The sequence below is a fragment of the Salmo salar genome, chromosome ssa15, assembly GCF_905237065.1.
Source record: "Salmo salar chromosome ssa15, Ssal_v3.1, whole genome shotgun sequence".
Taxonomy (NCBI): Eukaryota; Metazoa; Chordata; class Actinopteri; order Salmoniformes; family Salmonidae; genus Salmo; species Salmo salar.
Genome location: NC_059456.1, coordinates 40,788,710 through 40,809,560, shown reverse-complemented (window position 1 = coordinate 40,809,560; position 20,851 = coordinate 40,788,710). Strand labels below are relative to the sequence as shown.

The 20,851-nt window shown below is 44.0% G+C and overlaps 1 protein-coding gene across 1 annotated transcript in view; it reads right to left on the bottom strand.

The window, feature by feature from the left end:
* Positions 1–20,258, bottom strand: part of LOC106571431 (protein stum homolog) — a 37,603-nt gene extending 17,345 nt beyond the window's left edge. The window contains exon 1 of the mRNA XM_014144521.2: positions 19,958–20,258. Within this exon, the coding sequence (XP_013999996.1) occupies positions 19,958–20,126 (169 nt within the window). The 5' untranslated portion in view covers positions 20,127–20,258. The remainder of the gene's footprint in view (positions 1–19,957) is intronic.
* Between the last annotated feature and the right edge of the window lie 593 nt (positions 20,259–20,851).

Genomic DNA, 20,851 nt, shown 5'->3' with positions numbered 1-20,851 from the left:
CAGCATAATAGAATATTGCACCATATCAAAGAAAAATAAATAACAATGTGCAAAACTGCAGCATCCCACTTAAAACATTAAACTGGTCCCTCTTTTCTCTCTCTTATTGCCATGTTATAACCAGCAGCACACAGCAATGCTGACCATATTTTGCTTTTATGAGAGATTTTCATTCAGAAATGCGAGCTGCCTCACTTTCGCGTGAGGTGCCTCACTCAAAGCTGCCTCACTCTTCTCTCAGTAATTATTTGTCCCGTTTTCGAGAAGACCCTCTCAGAGAGAACAGATGTGGACACTATGCAGAGTTTCCCTGTCATTACTTTAGTAAGACGTGGGTAGACAGAGGCCTTGTTCTTCCACAAGCTCAGAGGATCTGCAGATCTTTGGAGGATGGGCTCCACCAAATAGGATCGGACCTGCATTATGGCATCTGCTGAGGGATTCCTTCGTGCTGCTTCCCCAGTTGCTCTCTCGTCAAACAGCAGACGTTTGTGGCACTACTGCTGGTGCTTCTGCTCCATCTGATCCCTCTTCTTCCTGTTGCCCTGGTGCCTGAGCCAGCTGACTGCTGGAGCTGTCCCTCCATGCTGCTGAGGTTATTCTTTGAAGAGCCTCATCAATTGCTCTGGCATCACTGAAGGCTAACTTCTTAAACCTGGTGTCAAGTGCAGCGGTTTCTGATAGTACATGATTATATTCCATTCTGTGGAACTTTCTGTCCATTGATGAACATAGGGTGTCCATCAACTCTGGCACATTTGCTTCTCTCTGGCAGCTGGCTGTGATTCGCTGCAGACCCTTATACAGGAGTATCATTTTTGAGGCTGTTACATAGCTGAAAAGAGAGAACAGTAACTTATTAGTTCAGGTTCATGTTTTGTCTACTGATACTACATTCTCATCTACTGCTCATATACATATATAATACTGGATTAAATAATGATGTAGTAATAACTGCTTACTGCTCTCTCCACTGATCTCCACAGTGACCTGCTCAAAGGATTCCAAGACTCTGCACACCTCCTCCACCACCTCCAATTCCTCTTGGGCATCAACAGGTGCATTGACAATGGTCAGGGTAGAGATGATGGCATCCTTTGACTCAAGAAAAATGTTGAATTCCATCTTGTAGTGCAGTCTTGTTTAGGCCTCAGCTCAGTCATCCCCATCTGGCGTTGTGTAGACTTTAGTTTTTCAGCACCTAGTGTGCTCCTGTGGATATATTCCACAGCTGCTTTCACTTTGTCCACAGTGGGCTTCATCACCTTCAAAGCATCTCTTACAATCAGGTTGATTGTGAGGGCAAGACATGGATGATGGGTCCATTTAAACATTTTCATGGCTTTGGTTATGTTAGCTGCACTGTCGCTAACACAACAGACCACTTTTCCATCTACTTGCCATTCTCTGGCCACTCTCAACAGTTCCTCTGCCAAGTTCTCTGTCACTGAATTCAAAGCAGTCCAGAAGACAGCTAGACATCAAAAAATCTTCAATGAAGTAACATGTAACTGACATGTAAGAAGTGGTTACCCTTGATGTCCAGCAGTCAGTGGTAAGGCAAACTGCAGTAGCTTTTTGGACTCTTTCCCACTCTGAAGCCTGTGTGCTCTTGTACAGTTGTTGAATAAGTGATTTTGAAAGGGTTTTCCTGCTTGGAATTGTGTACATTGGATTTAGACTATTTATAACCTTCTAAAACCTATGTCCTCCACGATTGGAAATAGCTGGAAATCGGTGGCAATCATTTTAGCCAATGGAATATCAATTTGGCCTTCTTTTGCTACAGACATAGACTTTGGCATAAACTGGTCCATAGAAGACTGCGTTGCTGTGGGTCACGGAGTAGGCCTACTTGACTGCGTGGATACATCTCCACATGTGGAAATGCTGGCTCCAACACTATCACTAGCAGGAACAACAGGTGAGGCTGTTAGTCTGAGCAGACAGTCAGAACGAATGTGTGTGCGCTTGAGCATTTAGGCCATTATTATTTTTTCGTTCTTTGAATTAGTTAATTCTATTCATTTAAATCTTTTGATCATTCATATCTTATTTTTTATATATATTTATAAATAGATTCGGCTCTTCTGATATGCAAGCCAGCTCCCAACGTTCATCTACAAGAGCCGACTCTTAGAGCCGACTCGTACGCGAACGACCCATCACTACTGATGACCAATCAAGGGGATTAGAAATCTGTTGGAAAACGGAAACCAAGCTATCTAGCTTGCTACCTAACAAAGCTGTCCAGTGGGTGTGTAACTTATTAATTAAGCTTCTAAATCAACTTTAACATTTTATTAGCTAAATGATGCCTAGTTAGCAATATCATGTTTTTTGGGATAGGGTGAAAAACATTTTGTTAATTCCGGTTTCAATCTGACGTGCCACAAAAGATCATATCAAATGTTATTTGTCACATGCGCCGAATACAACAGGTGAAAACCTTAACGTGAAACGCTTACTTACAAGCCCTTAACCAACAGTGCAGTTTTAAGAAAATAAAAGTTAAGGAAATATTTACTAAATAAATGTAAGTAAGAAAAGTAACACAATAAAATAACAATAACAGGGCTATATACAGGGGGTACTGATACCGAGTCAATGTGCGGGGGTACAGGTTAGTCGAGGTAATTGAGGTAGTATGTACATGTAGGTAGGGGTAAAGTGACTATGCATAGATAATAAACAGCGAGTAGCAGCAGCGTAAAAAATAAATAAAGGGGGTCAATGCAATCCGGGCAGCTATTTGATTAATTATTCAGCAGTCTTATGGCTTGTGGGTAGAACCTGTTAAGGAAGCCTTTTGGACCTAGACTTGGTGCTCCGGTACCGCTTGCCGTGCGGTAGCAGAGAGAACCGTCTATGACTATGGTGGCTGGAGTCTTTGAACATTTCTAGGTCCTTCCTCTGACACCACCTGGTATAGAGGTCCAGGATGGGAGGAAGCTTGGCCCCGGTGATGTACTGGGCCGTACGCACCACCCTCTGTAGCGCCTTACAGTCAGATGCCGAGTAGTTGCCATACCAGGCGGTGATGCAACCAGTCATTATGCTCTTGATGGTGCAGCTGTATAACTTTTTGAGGATCTGGGGACCCATGCCAAATCTTTTCGGTCTCCTGAGGGGGAATAGGTGTTGTGCCCTCTTCACGACTGTTCTGGTGTGTTTGGACCATGATAGTTTGTTGGTGATGTGGACACCAAGGAACTTGAAGCTCTTTTGTCCACGATCAGCTCCTTTGTCTTGCTTATGCTGAGGGAGAGGTTGCTGTCCTGGCACCACACTGCCAGGTCTTTGACCTCCACCCTATAGACTGTCTCATCGTTGTCGGTGATCAGCACCGTTGTGTCGTCGGCAAACTTAATGATGGTGTTGGAGTCGTGCTTGGCCACACAGTTGTGGGTGAACAGGGAGTAGAGGAGGGGACTAAGCACACACCTCTCTGGGGCCCCTGTGTTGAGGATCAGCGTAGCAGATGTGTTGTTGCCTACTCTTACCACCTGGGGGTCCTGGATCCAGTTGCAGAGGGTGGTGTACAGTCCCTGGGTCCTTAGCTTAGTGATGAGCTTTGGGGGCACTATGTTGTTGAAAGCTGAGCTGTAGTCAATGAACAGAATTCTGGGAAATGGCAGTGTGGAGTGCAATTGAGATTGCGTCATCTGTGGATCTGTTGGGGCGGTATTAGAGTGGGTCTAGGATTTCCGGGGTCATGGCTACAGACATGAGTGCTACGGGGCAGTAGTCATTTAGGCAGGTTACCTTGGTGTTCTTGGACACAGGGACTATGGTGGTCTGCTTGAAACATGTAGGTATTACAGACTCTGTCAGGGAGAGGTTGAACATGTCAGTGAAGACACTTGCCAGCTGGTCCGCCCATGCTCTGAGTGCATGTCCATGCTGTGAGTACACTTACTAGCTAGCTATCATATTTTTGCACAATTAATGTGATGGGTAGCTGGCTAATTAATGATTTCCCTTTATTCTTATTCTCTTAGGTGAATACATTGCTGTCTTTATACCAATACACATGTCAATATACTACTGTCACGGTTCAGTAGCATGTTAGCTAGCAGAGCAGCTAAGGCAGCCCTTCTGCAGTACCCTTTCCCTACCTGTGGTGTTGGAAGAGGCTGTGAGGAGGATGCATCAACACCCTGGAAATATGTTTGTGGTGTAATCACTCATAACACTTGTTTGTGATAAATTTGTGTATTGTCTTCAAGATTGAGAAGGTAAGCAAATGCATGTATTCTCAAATGTAGCCCATACATTAATTCTTTGTCACAATTAGATCTTTAATTTCTTTAAACTAATAGCAGCTAGCTCATCTTGATCATGTTGTTCCTTCTCTCATTCTAGAAGCAATCAGTTACAAGGCAAAAATACAGATTGAGGCCTTCAATCAAACTGAGGACAGAGAAATGTGTCTGGCAGACTGAAAACTGTGAACGGTAAGTAACAAACGTTTATAGTCATTCAGGTTAAATAGGTTGTCCTGTCATAATTAGGTAGCTAGCTAATGTTAGCTTGAGCTAGTTAGCCATTTTCTGTGCTAATATCGCTGGCTGTGGTAACGTCTAGTAGCTAGCTCATTAGCCATGGCACAATGCTCATGACACTAGCTTATTGGAATGTTGTCACGGAAAATACATAGCTAAATGTACGATTCTTGTCTACATGTGGATAGCTAGCTAATTATGCCTGTGTCTGTAATGGTAGCATAGCTAACTAACTACCTTAGCTACTACCATAGCGAGCTAAATCTGACACTTCTTCTGGACTGCCGTTCACTGTTTCACTCGTTAGCTAACGTTGGCTAAGTTAGCTGGCTAGCTAAGTTACCATAGCTAGATTTAAGTTATTCCCCATCTGCGTTAATTTAGCCAAGCTATTTGGCAGGCTTATCTCATGCTTGCATGGGGATTGATTGTTAGAGTTAGCTAGCGTTAATGTAGCTACTGACAGTGGCAGCTTTATTTCTGTACTTAAATGCAGAGGTCAAGGCCAATGGACAGCTTTGTAAAGAATATGATGAATGTGTGTAACATAGCTTCTTTGATTCCAAGGTTTGAGGGTAAGTAAAACTGAAATAGGGGGATAGTCTGGCCTTCATTTTATCATACTTGCTTTATTGGTAATTTGCACAAATATTCTGTTACAGTGACCAACCTGACACAACACACATCACAGGCTGGGAGCAGCACATGGGCACTTAAAGTGCCTTGCTCAAGGGCACAACAGCAGTAGGTAGTATACAGAGATACTGTAGCTGGTAATTCTTTGGCAGCCGATTCACTCCCTGCAGATTTTCCCGTATGCAGCTAGGGGTTCGAACCGATAACCTGCCGGTAATCAGCCTGTCTTTCTAACCTCAAAGTTACTGCCGCCCCTGTTCATTTTGCTAAGTAATTCACTCCCTTGCCTTTGTTCAAACATTTGACCTGTCTTATCAACCCTTCACTCCTCAAAGTATGTCATTTAGAAATGTGGGTGAAACTATGTCCTATAGCCTAGCATTTAAGAGCGTTGGGCCAGTAACCGAAAGGTTGCTGGTTCAAAACCCTGCGCCAGTAAGGTGGAAGAATCTGCTGTTCTGCCCCTTGAGCAAGGCAGTTAACCCCCAACAACAACAACTGCTCCCCGGGTGCCGAAGACATGGATGTCGATTAAGGCAGCCCCCCAACCCCCATCTCTTATTCAGAGGGGTTAAATGCGGAAGACACATTTCGGTTAAATGCATTCAGTTGTGCAACTGACTAGGTACCCCCTTTCTCTTTTGCAGCGGTGGAGATAGACCAGGAAACCACAGGAGGTTGGTTGGACCTTAATTGGGGAGGACGGGTTCATGGTAATGGCTAGAGTGGAAGAATATGAAAGACTTACACGCAGTGAATATTCTGTAAATGCCACCTTTTTTTATGCAAGAGGGAAGGTCCTCGGGACACACGTGAATAGATAGGACTGTGGACACACCAAGCGACACAAAGCTTTAGCCGGGTCTTGCCAGGTACATGTTAAAAGCATTGTTGTTTATTTTGAAAACTGACTGTTAAAGGAATTTTTAATTGATTGAATACTTTGTACTCACAACAGAGTCAAATGTGAGAGGACAACCCAGATGACTGTGTGGTTGAAGAACAACCTTTAGCTTACAAACAAAATTGCAGATTACATGAAGTAGACTGCGATCCAGTGGGCTCAGAGGACCAGACAGAATGGGGCCAAGACAGTCGAAATAGTTTGAGAGTATTCGCGTCTGTTGGATACTCCAGGCATGGTGGGTTTAATTGTTTACAAAAACAGACTTGAATTTGATTCTGTTTGCTGTGATTTACTAGCCTGGCTGAGGTGACCCACGGGTCTCAGCGCAGGGAGAGGAGGCTGTTTGTTAAGGCACTCATAAATTGTGCGACAGGGTCTGATTGGTTTTCTCAAATGTTTTTTTTTCCTTGGGTTGAGTTCTCCCATTGTTTGGATTTGAATATCCTACCATTGTAATACAAGGGGGCGGCGTTCGGGTTTGATTGAGAAAGACACAGAGGAGAGCCAACCAGTAAAAGCACAGCCCCCTTCATTATTGTCGCATTGAGCCGAAAACATCAAAGAGCCATTCCAGACTGAATTCAGGAGGACTTTGAAAGTTAGGTGTTAGCCAGACTAATGATGAACTGCAATGAAAAACTAATTGCTTCAATGCCTCGGGGAAACTCACTGAGAACTGGATCGCTGTCTTCAAGGACAAAAAACATTGCTTTGCCAGCTGAGAGAACCAGGCCCAAGACCTTCTCTTTGAAGTGCAGGTATAGTTAGAAATGACCCTGCTGGTGGAGTCTCAGATACTCATTCATTTTTAGCCTGAAACAATCAAGTTATTCACTAAACATTCTTCTCTCCAGATACACAAGGTGACATCGCTTTAAGACTTCTGCAAGTGCTCCTTCCATCACCAGTCTGTAAGTCTGGCAGAAAGACATTCCGACCCAGCTTCGAAGAGATCAGAACGTCCTTCATTGACTTGCGGCCTGTAAGTTTAAATAGTAGGCATTGGGAGATAGATGGTGAAATTAGATGATAGCATTTGTAAACCTTGAATGAAAGGAACAGCATTCCAAAATTGGTTAAATGCACACTCCAAGACATTGTTCTGTAATTGAACCTATGAGCCTAAGCCCCAAATGAATGGAAGATGTAGGCATCAAACAGGGATTGGGTGTTTATATTGATGTTGAAGTGTAAATAGTGTGAGATGGCATTGTCAGTGTGTCTCCAAGCTTTGCACAAGTCCTCATATTCTAAAATCTAATGATTTCTATCTAACAGGATGGGACCAACATGGTTGATTAACTGCACCAGGCGGAGGTGACCAGACCCTACCCATTTGTGTTAGCTCTTGGGGACAATTGTCTCTGCTCACAGGTGTTTACAGTCATTAGTGGACAGGCATTGGAGCAAGGTACATTGCTTGGGGCACTGGATGTGTGTTTCTAGTCCTATTATGTGTTTGATATCAACTTTTATACAGACCACAGTATATCAGGAACAGAATCACCCGCAGTTAGACTGTTGAGAGCAGGGGTGAAAGTATGGTCCGGCACGGTACGGTGTCCAGTAAAATAAATAGTGGGGGTATACTGTACCGGTAAAACGTGAGCCTATCACAATGAATACAACATGCCCAAAAAACTAAAGGCTACTAGGATCCCCCGCAGTTAGACTGTTGAGAGCAGGGGTGAAAGTATGGCTCCCTGTGCCATACAAGCTACAACCGCCCCCCCGCCAGAATAAAAATTAATACACTATTTCCCAATTGCTAACAAAAAACACAAATAAAACAAAATTGCACGAATCCTATATCACACAAATAGAATAACACACTTATAAAGAAGAGAACCTGTGTATTACACTATTGCACTTCAAACAAGAAACACACAAACTAAATTGCACAACTGCCATCTAAACCCTGACCTTTCTTGCCTTCCTTGATGCAAAGTCATCAATTACATCATCATTAGAAATCTGCCCAGCAATTGCATGGTTAATACTAATGACAGCAAGGCCACTAAGGCATTCCTGTGACATGGTGGACCTCAGGTAGAATTTGATGAGCTTTGAAAAGCTCCTCTCTGCTTCAGCTACTGTAACGACCGTCGTCGTAATGAGACCAAGGTGCAGCGGAGGATGTGTGTTCATCTTAGAAATTTAATGAAACAAGAGAACACTTTACAAAAATAAACCAAAGACGACAGCAAAACAGTCCTGTCAGGAAAAACTCTAAACAGAAAACAATCACCCACAAACCCCAAAGGAAAAACAGGCTGCCTATGTATGACTCCCAATCAGCAACAACAAACTACAGCTGTTCCTGATTGGGAGCCACACACGGCCAACCAAAGAAACAAACCAACATAGAACGCCCACCCATGTAACACCCTGGCCTAACCAAAATAGAGAACAAAAACCACTCTCTATGGCCAGGGCGTTACAGTACCCCCCCCCCCCAAAGTTGCGGACTCCGGCCGCAAAACCTGACTCTGAAGGGGAGGGTCTGGGTGGGCCCTCCTACAGCGGCGGCTCTGGTGCGGGACATGGACCCCGCTCCACCCTTGGCTTAGCCCACTTAGGTGGCACCCCTAGCTGCGCCGGAGGACTGGTGGGCAACCCTGGCTGCGCCCGGCTGGCGGGCGTTTCTGGCTGCGCCCGGCTGGCGGGCGTTTCTGGCTGTGCCCGGCTGGCGGGCGACTCTGGCTGCGGCTCCGGACTGGCGGGCGACTCTGGCTGCGGCTCCGGACTGGCGGGCGACTCTGGCTGCGGCTCCGGACTGGCGCGCGACTCTGGCTGCGGCTCCGGACTGGCGGGCGACTCTGGCTGCGGCTCCGGACTGGCGGGCGACTCTGGCCCAGGATTCACCAGGCTGGGGAGACATGCAGGAGGCCTGGCTCTGGGCGCAGGCACAGGACTCACCAGGCTGGGGAGACCCGCAGGAGACCTGGTCCTGGGAGGAGGCACAGGATAGACCAGGCTGGAGAGACTCACTGGAGGACTGGTCCTTGGAGGAGGCACAGGATAAACCAGGCTGGAGCGACCCACTGGAGGCCTGGTCCTGGGAGGAGGCACAGGATAGACCAGGCTGGAGAGACCCACTGGAGGCCTGGTCCGAGGAGGAGTTCTGGTGCATAGGCTTGCCACCCAAATTCCAGGCTGAATGCCCGGGCGGAGCGCAGGCATAGGCTGAACTGAGCCCTCCCAGCACCCCGGAGACACAGTGCGCAGCGCCGGTGCAGGATAGCCTGGACCGAGACAGCGCACCGGAGACCAGATGCGCTGAGCTGGAACACTCCGACCTGGCTCGATGCCCACTCTCGCATAGCACTTGCGGCGGGCTGGCATGTAGCGCTCCGGGCTATCAACGCGTACTGGGGACACCGTGCGCTTTACCGCATAACACGGTGCCTGACCAGTACTGCGCTGCCTCCTGTAAGCATGGGGAGTTGGCTCAGGTCTCCAACCTGACTCTGCCACACTCCCCGTGCCTGTTGCGCTCCCTTGCCTCATACCAGCGCCTCTCAGCTATCGCTGCCTCGATCTCCCACTGCGGGCGGCGATACTCCCCAGCTTGAGCCCATGGTCCTTTACCGTCCAGCAACTCCTCCCATTTCCACGACTCCCGATAGCTCCTCTCCTGGTGCTTCTCCTTCCTCCGCTGCTTGGTCCGTTTTTTGGTGGGTGATTCTGTAATGACCGTCGTCGTAATGAGACCAAGGTGCAGCAGAGGATGTGTGTTTATCTTAGAAATTGAATGAAACAAGAGAACACTTTACAAAAATAAACCAAAGACGACAGCAAAACAGTCCTGTCAGGAAAAACTCTAAACAGAAAACAATCACACACAAACCCCAAAGGAAAAACAGGCTGCCTATTTATGACTCCCAATCAGCAACAACAAACTACAGCTGTTCCTGATTGGGAGCCACACACGGCCAACCAAAGAAACAAACCAACATAGAAAAATAAACACAGAACGCCCACCCATGTAACACCCTGGCCTAACCAAAATAGAGAACAAAAACCCCTCTCTATGGCCAGGGCGTTACAGCTACGGTCACTGGAAGAGTAAGACAAATTCTGAGAGCAGTCCACAAATTTGGATACATTTCTAAGAGCTCCCTTTCGTGTATAAATATCAGCAGCTCGAACAGGGTCATGGTCTTCGATGGCAAGTAGTGGTGCAACGGATCAGAACACTCATGGTTCGGATCGGATCACAATTTTGAGTTACGGATCGGATAATTTTTCCGGATCAGAAAAAAAGGGAGACAAATATAACTTTGCTTTCCATTTATTACTTAAATAACACTTAAAACAAGGAACTTTTCAATGTTTAAACAAAACCTTCAAATAAAATATTCAATACTCAATTGTGAAATTGAAGTGCAATATGAGGAATGATACCTTCTTCCTGTCACACCCTGATTTATTTCACCTGTCCTCGTTATTGTCTCCACCCCCTCCAGGTGTCGCTTGTTTTCCCCAGTGTATTTATCCCTGTGTTTCCTGTCTCTCTGTGCCAGTTTGTCTTGTATGTCCAAGTCTACCAGCAGTTTTTCCCTGCTTTTCCTTTTCTCCTTTTTCTAGTCCTCCTGGTTTTTACCCTTGCCTGTTTCTGGACTCTGTACCCGCCTGCCCTGACCTCGAGCCTGCCTGCCCCTCTGTACCTCCTGGACTCTGATCTGGTTATGACCTTTTGCCTGTCCACGACCATTCTCTTGCCTATTCCTTTTGGATTTATTAAACATCTTAAACTCCAACCATCTGCATTTGGGTCTCGTCTTGTGCCTTGATATTTCTTTTGAACAATAGTGAATGAAGAAATTGCCTGTGTCCACATCATCAAAAGAAAGCATGGCAGACCTTAGCTTAACTTCAAATTATTTTTCAAAAAGATGAGGATATCTGGGGAGAGGGTAGACCTCTGCAATCACTATGTTCCCTGTCGTGGAGAACACCCTCTCGCTAGGAACTGAAGTGCCAGGCACAGCCAGGTAGCGTCTTGCCATCATGGCAATGTGAGGGTCTTTACACTCATTGCTTTTCCACCATGCCGGTGGATCACCATCCACTGGAATGCCGCTTGCTGCCTTGTAGGATGTCACCTCCTGTTTGATGGTGTTGGCAAACATCTTATCTGTGTCCTTGCTTGCAAAGGTCTCCCCTAAAAGCTCCTTCATGGCCAAATTATTTTGTGGAGGAGATGCCTCCGAGTCTGCTCCTGTCAGCTCTGTGGCTTGATCTATTAATCTAACTAATTATTTATTTTCATAAATGGATGATTCTAATAGCAATTTCATAGACTAAGATTAGACTTCAGTATATGTATTATTTAAGTAATTCAGTCTTTTTTTTTTTTACCTCTTCAGTGGCCACAGTCTCAGTGGTGAGATCTGTATGTCCTCCGGCGTAGGGCAGGGTCTAGGTGAGACAGGGACTTGAACAGACAGGGACTTGAACCTTGTATCCAGTGCAGTAGATCTGTGAAGGTAGTCCTGTACATTAGGGGGGTATCTGGGGTTCATGTCCTCCCTAATGGCAGCCTTGACATCTCTAGTGATGGTGCAGTCTTCCTCACTTGGGGCCTTGGATTGTTGAATCCTTGTTTTCAGAGGTAGGATCATGGACACAGACAGTGCAGTTTCAGTGCTCAATAGGGTTGTAACTGTTGATGGGTTTGAGCACCTGGAGGACCTCCTCTGCCACTTTCACGTCATCAGACAAGGTGACGATGTCTTTATATTTTTTCAGGGTCTTGTCTGTCAGTGCAGAGTATACAGCTGCCTACTGCTCAAGATAGCGCTCCTATATGTCATAAGTGGAGTTCCATCTTGTTGTGACATGGTGTATGAGCTTGTGGGTCGGTAGCTGTAGCATTTCTTGCTTGATCTTAAGCACATGAGCGGCTGTTGTGCTTCGGTGGAAAAAGGAAACCACCTTCCTGATTCTCCCAAGGAGGCGGTCCATCTGGTTCACTGAGATTCCCCTTTGGGATGCTAAATGGATCACATGTGCAAAGCAAGCTATCTGTATCCCCAGTCCACTGCATTTACTTGGTTCTTGGCATTATCTGTGGCGATTGGGATATTGCTATTGGGCCTCTCTAGCTTCCACTCTGCTACTGCTCCTAGCAGTACCTGCACCAGATTTGTGCCTGTGTGACTCTCATAGAGGGGGAGTGTCTATAGCACCGGACTTCACATCTCCCACTCCTCTGTGGTGTAGTGAGCAGTCACAGTCATGTAGCTTTCCGTTGCCCTGGAGGTCCACCCGTCTGTGGTGAGGGCAACATAGGATGTCTTGGATAATTGGTCGATAATTTTGACCTTTTCCTTCATAAAGATCTGGCACGATCTTCATACTGAAGTGGGTGAGTGAGGGGATTTCGTAGCGTGGCTTAAGCACTTACACCATATTTTTAAACCCTTTGTTTTCCACAACAAAGTATGGCCTCATGTCTACAGCGATAAACATCCCAATAGATTTGGTGATGGCTTTAGCCCAGTCTGATTCTGCAGCAAAGGGCTTAAATGCCACGGTGAGAAGTTGTCTCTTGGCTGAGTTGGCTCCCGTCATTGACACACCAGGGTGATGACGCTTTAAATGTGTGGCCATGCTCCATGTATTTCCATGATCATATGGCTTTCTTGTGGCACAATGCCTACACACCGTAATGGTGTTGTCCACCACCCTTCTGTCATCATATTTGACAGGGAAGCCAAAATGCTCCCATAGATGAGACTTAAATGAAGCGGGAGGCTTTTCCAGTTCTTCAGATCCTCCACTAGCCATGTCTGTCACTGCTCTTTTTTCTTCTTTGCAACCCGAGCAGGATTGATTCGTTCGGATTCAACATGCCCCGTTCACGTGAACAGTACACACAACTGATTTAAAAAAATAATCAAGTCAACCTTCTGGCTTCAGAGTAAAACACAGCACGCATCTGTCTTGTCTTTATCTTTTCACTGCTACTCTGCAGCGAGATTTAGGGAATTATTACTTTAAAAAGTAACAGCGGCAGTAAAACTGTATTGCACAACATGATAATTAAACTTTGCAAATGATCCGCGGTTCACATGTGTGTCGAACCGTGGAGGGTGATCCGTACGGATCACGGATCAACTACTGTCCGTTACACCACTAATGGCAAGTCAGGCAAGTTCTTCAGTTCCTGTGCAAGCTCTCTACGATTCAAGTGTTCTTTATAGTGCAGTGTCATACTAAGGGCCTCACATTGTTCTGTCAGCTCCTCATTTAAGAGACGTTGGAAAGTTGACAGCACTCCAAACTTCTCTCCCACACTTTCCAATGTGGAAAATCTTTCCTGAAGGGCTGGGGTTGCAGCATCAACAACGACATTGAAAAATGTCACCTCCAGCTTCTTCAGGGCATCACTCGAAGGCTCATCAAATGATCCGTATGAAAAGTGCCGCTTTGTGGACCTCAGCCTTTTTTGTTGTAGAACGGCCTCTACATTCATACCCTCGCAAATATCCTTGGCTGATGTTTGTGCAGTCATAAAACCTGTTGCCCTGTAGTTGCTGAGACCTCTCTCTTGTCTTTCTGAGAAGACTGACTGCAACATCTACATGCATACTGGGAGACTGCATCAGCTTGCTCACATGTTGGATCTGGCTCAAGATGTAATACCACACCACTGTACAGATGCTGAAGCGGTATGATATAAACCTCCTCTGACAAGGACTGGGCCTCAATCTTTATCACAGGGTCTTTGGTTTGATCCCTCACCTCAATCAGTGCCTCTCTCACCGCTGCTGTCTGATACCTCGGTGGCTCGACACTCTTGACTTTACTCTGCCACCTTGTCTCAGTCCACATCTTCAAAGTGATGTCCACATGTTTTATCAGGATGGCCCATTGCTGTGTGGAGGCTGAGAACAAGGTGTACAGTTTGTGTAACCTGTGGCATTGACAACTTTTGGCAGCATCAGCCACAACCAGGTTCAATGTGTGAGCCCAACATGGCACAAATAGAGCTCTTGGATTCATTTCCAGGAGTCTGGCTTGGATACCTTTTTTGTTTTTGCCTCATGTTGGACTCATTATCATAAGACTGTCATCTGCAGTCCCCAAAACAAATTTTTAGCTCCATCTTTTGAGAATCAGTGATGCCAAATGTTGGCCCGTGGACTCCTCTGCCTCCAAAACCCCCATAAAATGTTCCTTTATGTGGGGCTCCTCCTTCGGTGACAATTCTAATCACACTGTTCAGTGTGGCTGACATCTGAGGTGCAATCTAGAATGATAGAGAATAATTTTGCCAGCTTGATGTCACTCACAATTATTGAAATTACCTTGCTGCTCAACAAATCAATGAGTTCATTCTGTATTTGGTGGCCAAGGTCGCTGGTGCTGTGACTCGAGGTCCGTTTTTGGACACGGTTAAGGTGCTCTTTCATGACTGGATCAAATTGTGCCATCAGTTCAACCTCTTTGAGGAAATTTCCATTTGACAGAGAGTACAGTGTTTCTGAATGTCTCCTTAGCGCCAGATTTCTAATTGCCAGACACTGCACAATAGCAATCAGACATGTCAACACCTCTGTCCATATTATCCTCTCAGCCTCCATAAGTGCCATCTCATGCTTATTAATTGTTTCCCCTTTTTTGATCCTCATTGCCAGTTCTTTACATGTTTTCATGCAGTTTTGGTTTTCTGGACTGCTGTCATGTGAAGTCAGCAAAGAACTTGAATGTTTCCAGTCTGTCAGTCCTGAGTTTGCTAAATAAATGTTATTCTTAAAGAGTTTGCAGCAGAAGAGGCTGTTGTTTCTTTCAGAATACACCAACCAACTTCTAGGGATTTTTTTCACCACTCACCAACGTCTTCCTGAAATACTGGTGATGGCAACTTCTTCCATCACTCTCATTCCTTGGGAGAACACAGTTAGGTGGTACCTCACTTGGTCCTCTGCAAACTAGTTGTGTCTGAATTCTGTCAGTCAAAACTGAAGACCAGTCAGCAGGGTCTGTAGACAGTGGTTCATCCTCAACAGCAGGATTTGGTGGGGATGCTGCTACAGGCATTTCTAATGGAGAGCACATGGGTATTAGTTTACACACGTAAACTACACACGTAAACACAGCATTCATCGTGGTGCAACATCCCACATACACACCCAGTTATAATAAAATCATCATTGTTACCTACAATATGGAAATGTAAAACTTAGCAAAAGGGAAATTATTTCTTTTGTTTGTTATGCAGGGATGCACACGTGCGTGTACCCCCCCCCCCCCCACACACACACACACGTGCGCACAAACACACCTGAAGAATCCTGCTGGGGAGAAGTGGAAGTGAATGGGTCTTCATCCTCAGGAGCAGACAACATTTCTGAAGACGCCTGTGTGGCTGAGGAGGTAGATGGTTCCTCATCCTGAGGCTCTGAGATCATTTCTGAAGAGGCCTGTGTGGCTGAGGAGGTGGATGGTTCCTCATCCTGAGGCTCTGAGATCATTTCTGAAGACGCCTGTGTGGCTGAGGAGGTGGATGGTTCCTCATCCTGAGGCTCTGAGATCATTTCTGAAGAGGCCTGTGTAGCTGAGGAGGTAGATGGTTCCTCATCCTGAGGCTCTGAGATCATTTCTGAAGACGCCTGTGTGGCTGAGGAGGTGGATGGTTCCTCATCCTGAGGCTCTGAGATCATTTCTGAAGAGGCCTGTGTAGCTGAGGAGGTAGATGGTTCCTCATCCTGAGGCTCTGAGATCATTTCTGAAGACGCCTGTGTGGCTGAGGAGGTGGATGGTTCCTCATCCTGAGGCTCTGAGATCATTTCTGAAGAGGCCTGTGTGGCTGAGGAGGTAGATGGCTTCTCATCCTGGCCAGTGCCAGAGGGTGCTCCAAAATATTTCAGAAGTGCCCCTGAATTTCCATTGAAATACAGTATATGAGTCTGACACCCTAAATATATTTGTTGCACAATTAAATATACATGTCATTATGCACAATTTATCAAACTTTCAGAATAGGAACCAAATGAACCATACAACCTCCTTGGCTAATTCTAGGCATAAGACACCCCAAAAGATGCAATATATCACAAAATATTAGCATAATATAGATGTCTTTTAAGTTAGCCTACAGCATTGGAAATTCCCCTTACTGAGCTCAGGACCTAGTCAGTACAATCAAAGAAAACCTTTATGATGTCACCTCAATGAAAGTTAACCAAATCAATGGTGTGCTAGTTAGGTTGTAATTGTTTTGCTGCAGGTTACACACATTATCATGATGAAACTGTGTGAAATTACATCCAATGTTATGTAAGCTAGTTGGACAGAAAATGGAATATTGTCGCCCTATGTGTAATAGCATAGCAAGCAACATAGGCTAGTATAACACTTATGTTTGTTAGTCTATTTCATTACATGCATAATATTATACTCATAAAGAGATGACATAGCTGCATACCTTTATCTTTTGAGCGTTTCTCCTCTTTCCTCTTTTTCCTAAACTGGGCACCTGATGGTGTAGACCTTTTCTTATCCATTTGTTGATTTGGCACTCGAGCATCAATACATTACCCATCCCCCCCAACACTGTCAACCAAGAGTCAAAACTAAACCAATTCACCTTGGTGGTGTGCAGACTGGTTTTATATTATTCTTTACCATTTCTCACAAACCAGAAAAAAATACAACAATATGTCTGTGAAACTATATATTCACAGTATTATGAATGAAATGTGGTTTATTTGGTAGCATTTCGTAGTATGACTGATTTTACTAATTGTATTAGTACTGTACAAAGCTAGATGTGCGCTATTTGATAGGTTCCCCTGCATCCCCTACCTTGGGCTTCCAGTGGGGAGACCTGAGGTCAACCTTCCCCCGCCCCCCAAGGTTAATTGACCCACAGTACCACACGGTGACATGATATCATTGACGTGACGTTCAAATGAGCGATAGAAAACCGATCACGCAAATGTCACCATTCCAAAAAAAATTGTGTGGGCGCCCCATGCCGCCCCCGGCAAGATGCCGCCCTGGGCGGCTGCCCATGTCGCCCATACCTAAATCCACCCACTGAGATGGGCCCACAATTTGGGCAGCGCGCACTGCAAATACCAACAAGATGATTGTTGAATTGTGACTGTCAGTGAAAAGCATAGAGACCCAGCCAGGCATATCGCAGTATTTAAAAATACAATCACAGAAAATCTGATTGGAAAGCAAATGGGTATTGCTGTGAAGAGATGACAATGAAAAGACTTCAATCTGTCTTTGCGCTATCAAAATTCTTAACTTAATTGAGTGAAGAGTAGCCTATCTTATTGGCACCAGCGGAGAAAATCGGCCATATCCCTGGTGAATGTGCATATTCACTGTCTTTATCATTGGGTCAGTGCCACTTTTGTTTGTTTTTGTACAATAATTTCCTCCTCCAGGTTAGTTGGTCGTCATTTTCTATTTGTGTCTCCACTTTTCGTAGGCCGATTATATGGATCAAACAACTTCGTTTTCATTGATCTTTCAGTGTCAGCAGAGTAGACTACCCTGTCATTTTTGTAGTATAAAAAAAAGAGTTTGTCCCGTACCGGTAAGAAATTAAACCACTGATTGTGAGCATGTCTTTTTTTTCCACTGAACAATAGTGGATAAGTATCTGCTCTTGTACGTAGTGTGAGAAGTGACAGGAGGAAGCGCAGCCTTCCGGCTGATGTGTTTGTGTTCCTGTGATTTAATAGATCGATGAATGGATGAGCCATGAGTGTCTCCCTGATTGAGGGGTTGGGTTAAATGCAGAATGCATTCAGTTGTGCAACTGACTAGGTATCCCCTTTGTTTTAATATATTTAAACATTTGTATGATAAACATATATAATGACATTTTTTGTTCAAGCTGGGCTGAAGCACATTCCTCTACGCTTTCATTCTATCACAAATATTTATTTTAAATAGAAATGTTACATTTTGGAAATTGTGAAAAGTGCTTTATAAGTAATGACAGTCATTAGTCCAAGTCCTTAGTAGAGTGACCTTCAAAAGTAATATTTTACACTTGTTATCTGTGTAAAAATGTTTTGACTCTACCCAAATATTGAACATTATATGTATGTGTGTGCTGTCACCTAAGATACTGTAGCTGAAGATAGTCAGTGAAGGTGAATATCTATGGATTTGCTCTGGCACAGTCTGATAGACAGATCTGTGTGGATACCACTTAGGACAGTGTAACACGCACACATGCTTTGTTTTTATCAGATTGTAATCTGAGTGTGCACATCAAGTTCAGCTGAGGCTTTAGTCTGATGTTTGGACTGTTTGGTTCATTAAATAATATAAATCAATTTTAAGATTTCATATGATAGGATTGATTGTTATCTTATGAAATAACACATACTTAGACAATATGGCTTTGTTTCAATGTGCTATTTACATTTTTTATATATTATTGTACATTGTGGACAATTCTCTGATGTGATGTATTTTCTGAAATGCAGGCAAAACAAATACATTTAAAATTCAACACTGTACCTTGATTGTGTGTAGGAAAGGGAGGGGTAGGATGGTAGGAAAATCAAAAATGTGTAAGCAAAATGAAGTAATTGCTTTCAGTATACTGATTTTGTTTGTTTTATGTTTTCTGATTGTTTCAGTGCATGCATTCAACAAGCTTTGGACAAAGGACTTCCACAGGACTGCCATCTCCAAAGTTCACTAAAAAGGCAATAGTTCTGAACTGGGTTTGATTTCGTTTTATCTTTAATTCATAACATTGTGTTAATTATCTTTTAAACTTCCATTGGTTGAAATCTATTGCTCAGTTATCACTTGGCTCATGTAAATAATTATGTAGTTGCCCCTTTAAACATCCTAAGGTGAACATCCCCATAGTTTTAACATTTCTCTCGTGTAAATGTTGTAGCTACATAAAAACATTAAATAAACAATTTATTTGAGAAATATCCAGTCTGCTCTTTTTTTCATTACCATGCTGATGATTAAAAGTTGTATTGGATAAATGTTTTGTATATTTACCACATTTAATGTTTTCGTTTTTTTCTCTGAGAAGTAAGTTATGTGATTTGCTTAATGTAGATAAATAATTTCAATGTTGTTAACACACAGTAACCAAAACCGAATCTAATTTGCATATTCATACAGAGTTTGCAGCAAATTTGCAAAATGTTCTCCACAAGTTTCCCAGAATTGTTTGCCAGTAGTTCACAAGTTACAACAGTTTGCCACAAAACTCATTTAAATGTGAAAATATGAGCATGCAGCAAATTTGTGACAAATTGGCCAAAGGTTTGCCACAACTGTTGCCATAAGCCTGCTTTTTGGGGGTTTGTATTACTAATGTGTATTTTGCTTTGTTTAAAGCTATAACCTCTCTTGCATCACTGGCAAAGAAGGGGACATCTCACCAGGGGACTGGTTCGCAGCATGCTGTCCAAACTCCCGAGGTGGTACACTTTACCAAAAGAGACACTTCTATCAGTTTTACTGTCTCGTTTTCTTCTCCTTGCGCAAACATTACAACGACGCCACATGCATCAGGGGTGTACGGTAATCATTACGCCGATTCTGTTGCTTACAAAACGTTTTGTAACAGAAATCGTTAACTCCAAACGGAAAACGCAAACGAGCGTTTCTATTGGACAAATTCTGGTAAGTCCCGTTTCGTTCCGTTTGCTCTGTTTGCATCTATTTGGTTCTTAAACGGTAAACGGTTTCCGTGATGAATACACCCCAGGCGTGCGTAACGGTAAAATACAGTGATAATAAAAACGAAGTTCTGATGACAACAAAACGTTTGCAAAAATATTGCAAGTATCACATTCTAAACAGTGCCATATGTGCCCACTGTACGTTTTCGACAGTTTTACTACAACACATGATGTGATTAAAAAGTAGCAACATCAAAGAGTAAACTCACCTAAACCAGGTACAAAAGTGTTGAGAAATAGGCATAATACAGCTACTGGGAATGGCATGTATGGAATAGCTGCACGCAAAGGTCCTTTCTTCTCTCTTACTTGGACCACAACTCCACTGGTCGAAGAAGTAACTCCCTTTTCATTCATTTCGGTGTCTTTTTGGTCCATGTTGAGCGTAAACAGGCAAAGTGTAAAATATTTATTACAGTTTATTCTCTATCTGTCAAAGACTCCCCTCCGCAACACACCTCTCCAAAAATGACCAACTGCATGAAGTGGACTGTCTGCACGTAAGCGGCGCGCAAGCACTTGTGATGGGTAGTTCGCAAACGAAAGGCTCTTTTTAAACGGCTCTTTTTGTTGGGAAACGAATCGCATCTGTGAAAGAGCCGTTCATTTGACTCACTAATTTGCATACTGCTACTGCTGCCTTTTGAGCGCGAGACATTACATGTATATATTATTTAAAAACATTATCTGAAGATGGTAAATCCTCACTGCGGAGCAAAAGGTAGTGTTTATGCACGCGATTTCATTTCGTCATGTACATTTTTTATTTTAACTCACATTTCACAATCTGGCATAATGGTATGCAACCTTTTAGCCTTTACATTAGAATGTTTATATTTTTCATAATTTTTTAAAGCACTGGCCTACTGAACAAAGAGGCGTTTATAAGGTAAACGGAGCCAAAAGATCCGGCTCACTAAAAAGACTGGGAATGCCCATCACTAACAAGCACTGAGAATCTGCTCCCTTGCAGTTTAACTATTTATTATTTCTTTCTTTTTATTTAACCTTTATTTAACTAGGCAAGTCAGTTAAGAACAAATTCTCATTTACAATGACGGCCTACCAAAAGGCAAAATGCCTCCTGCGTGGATGGGGGCTGG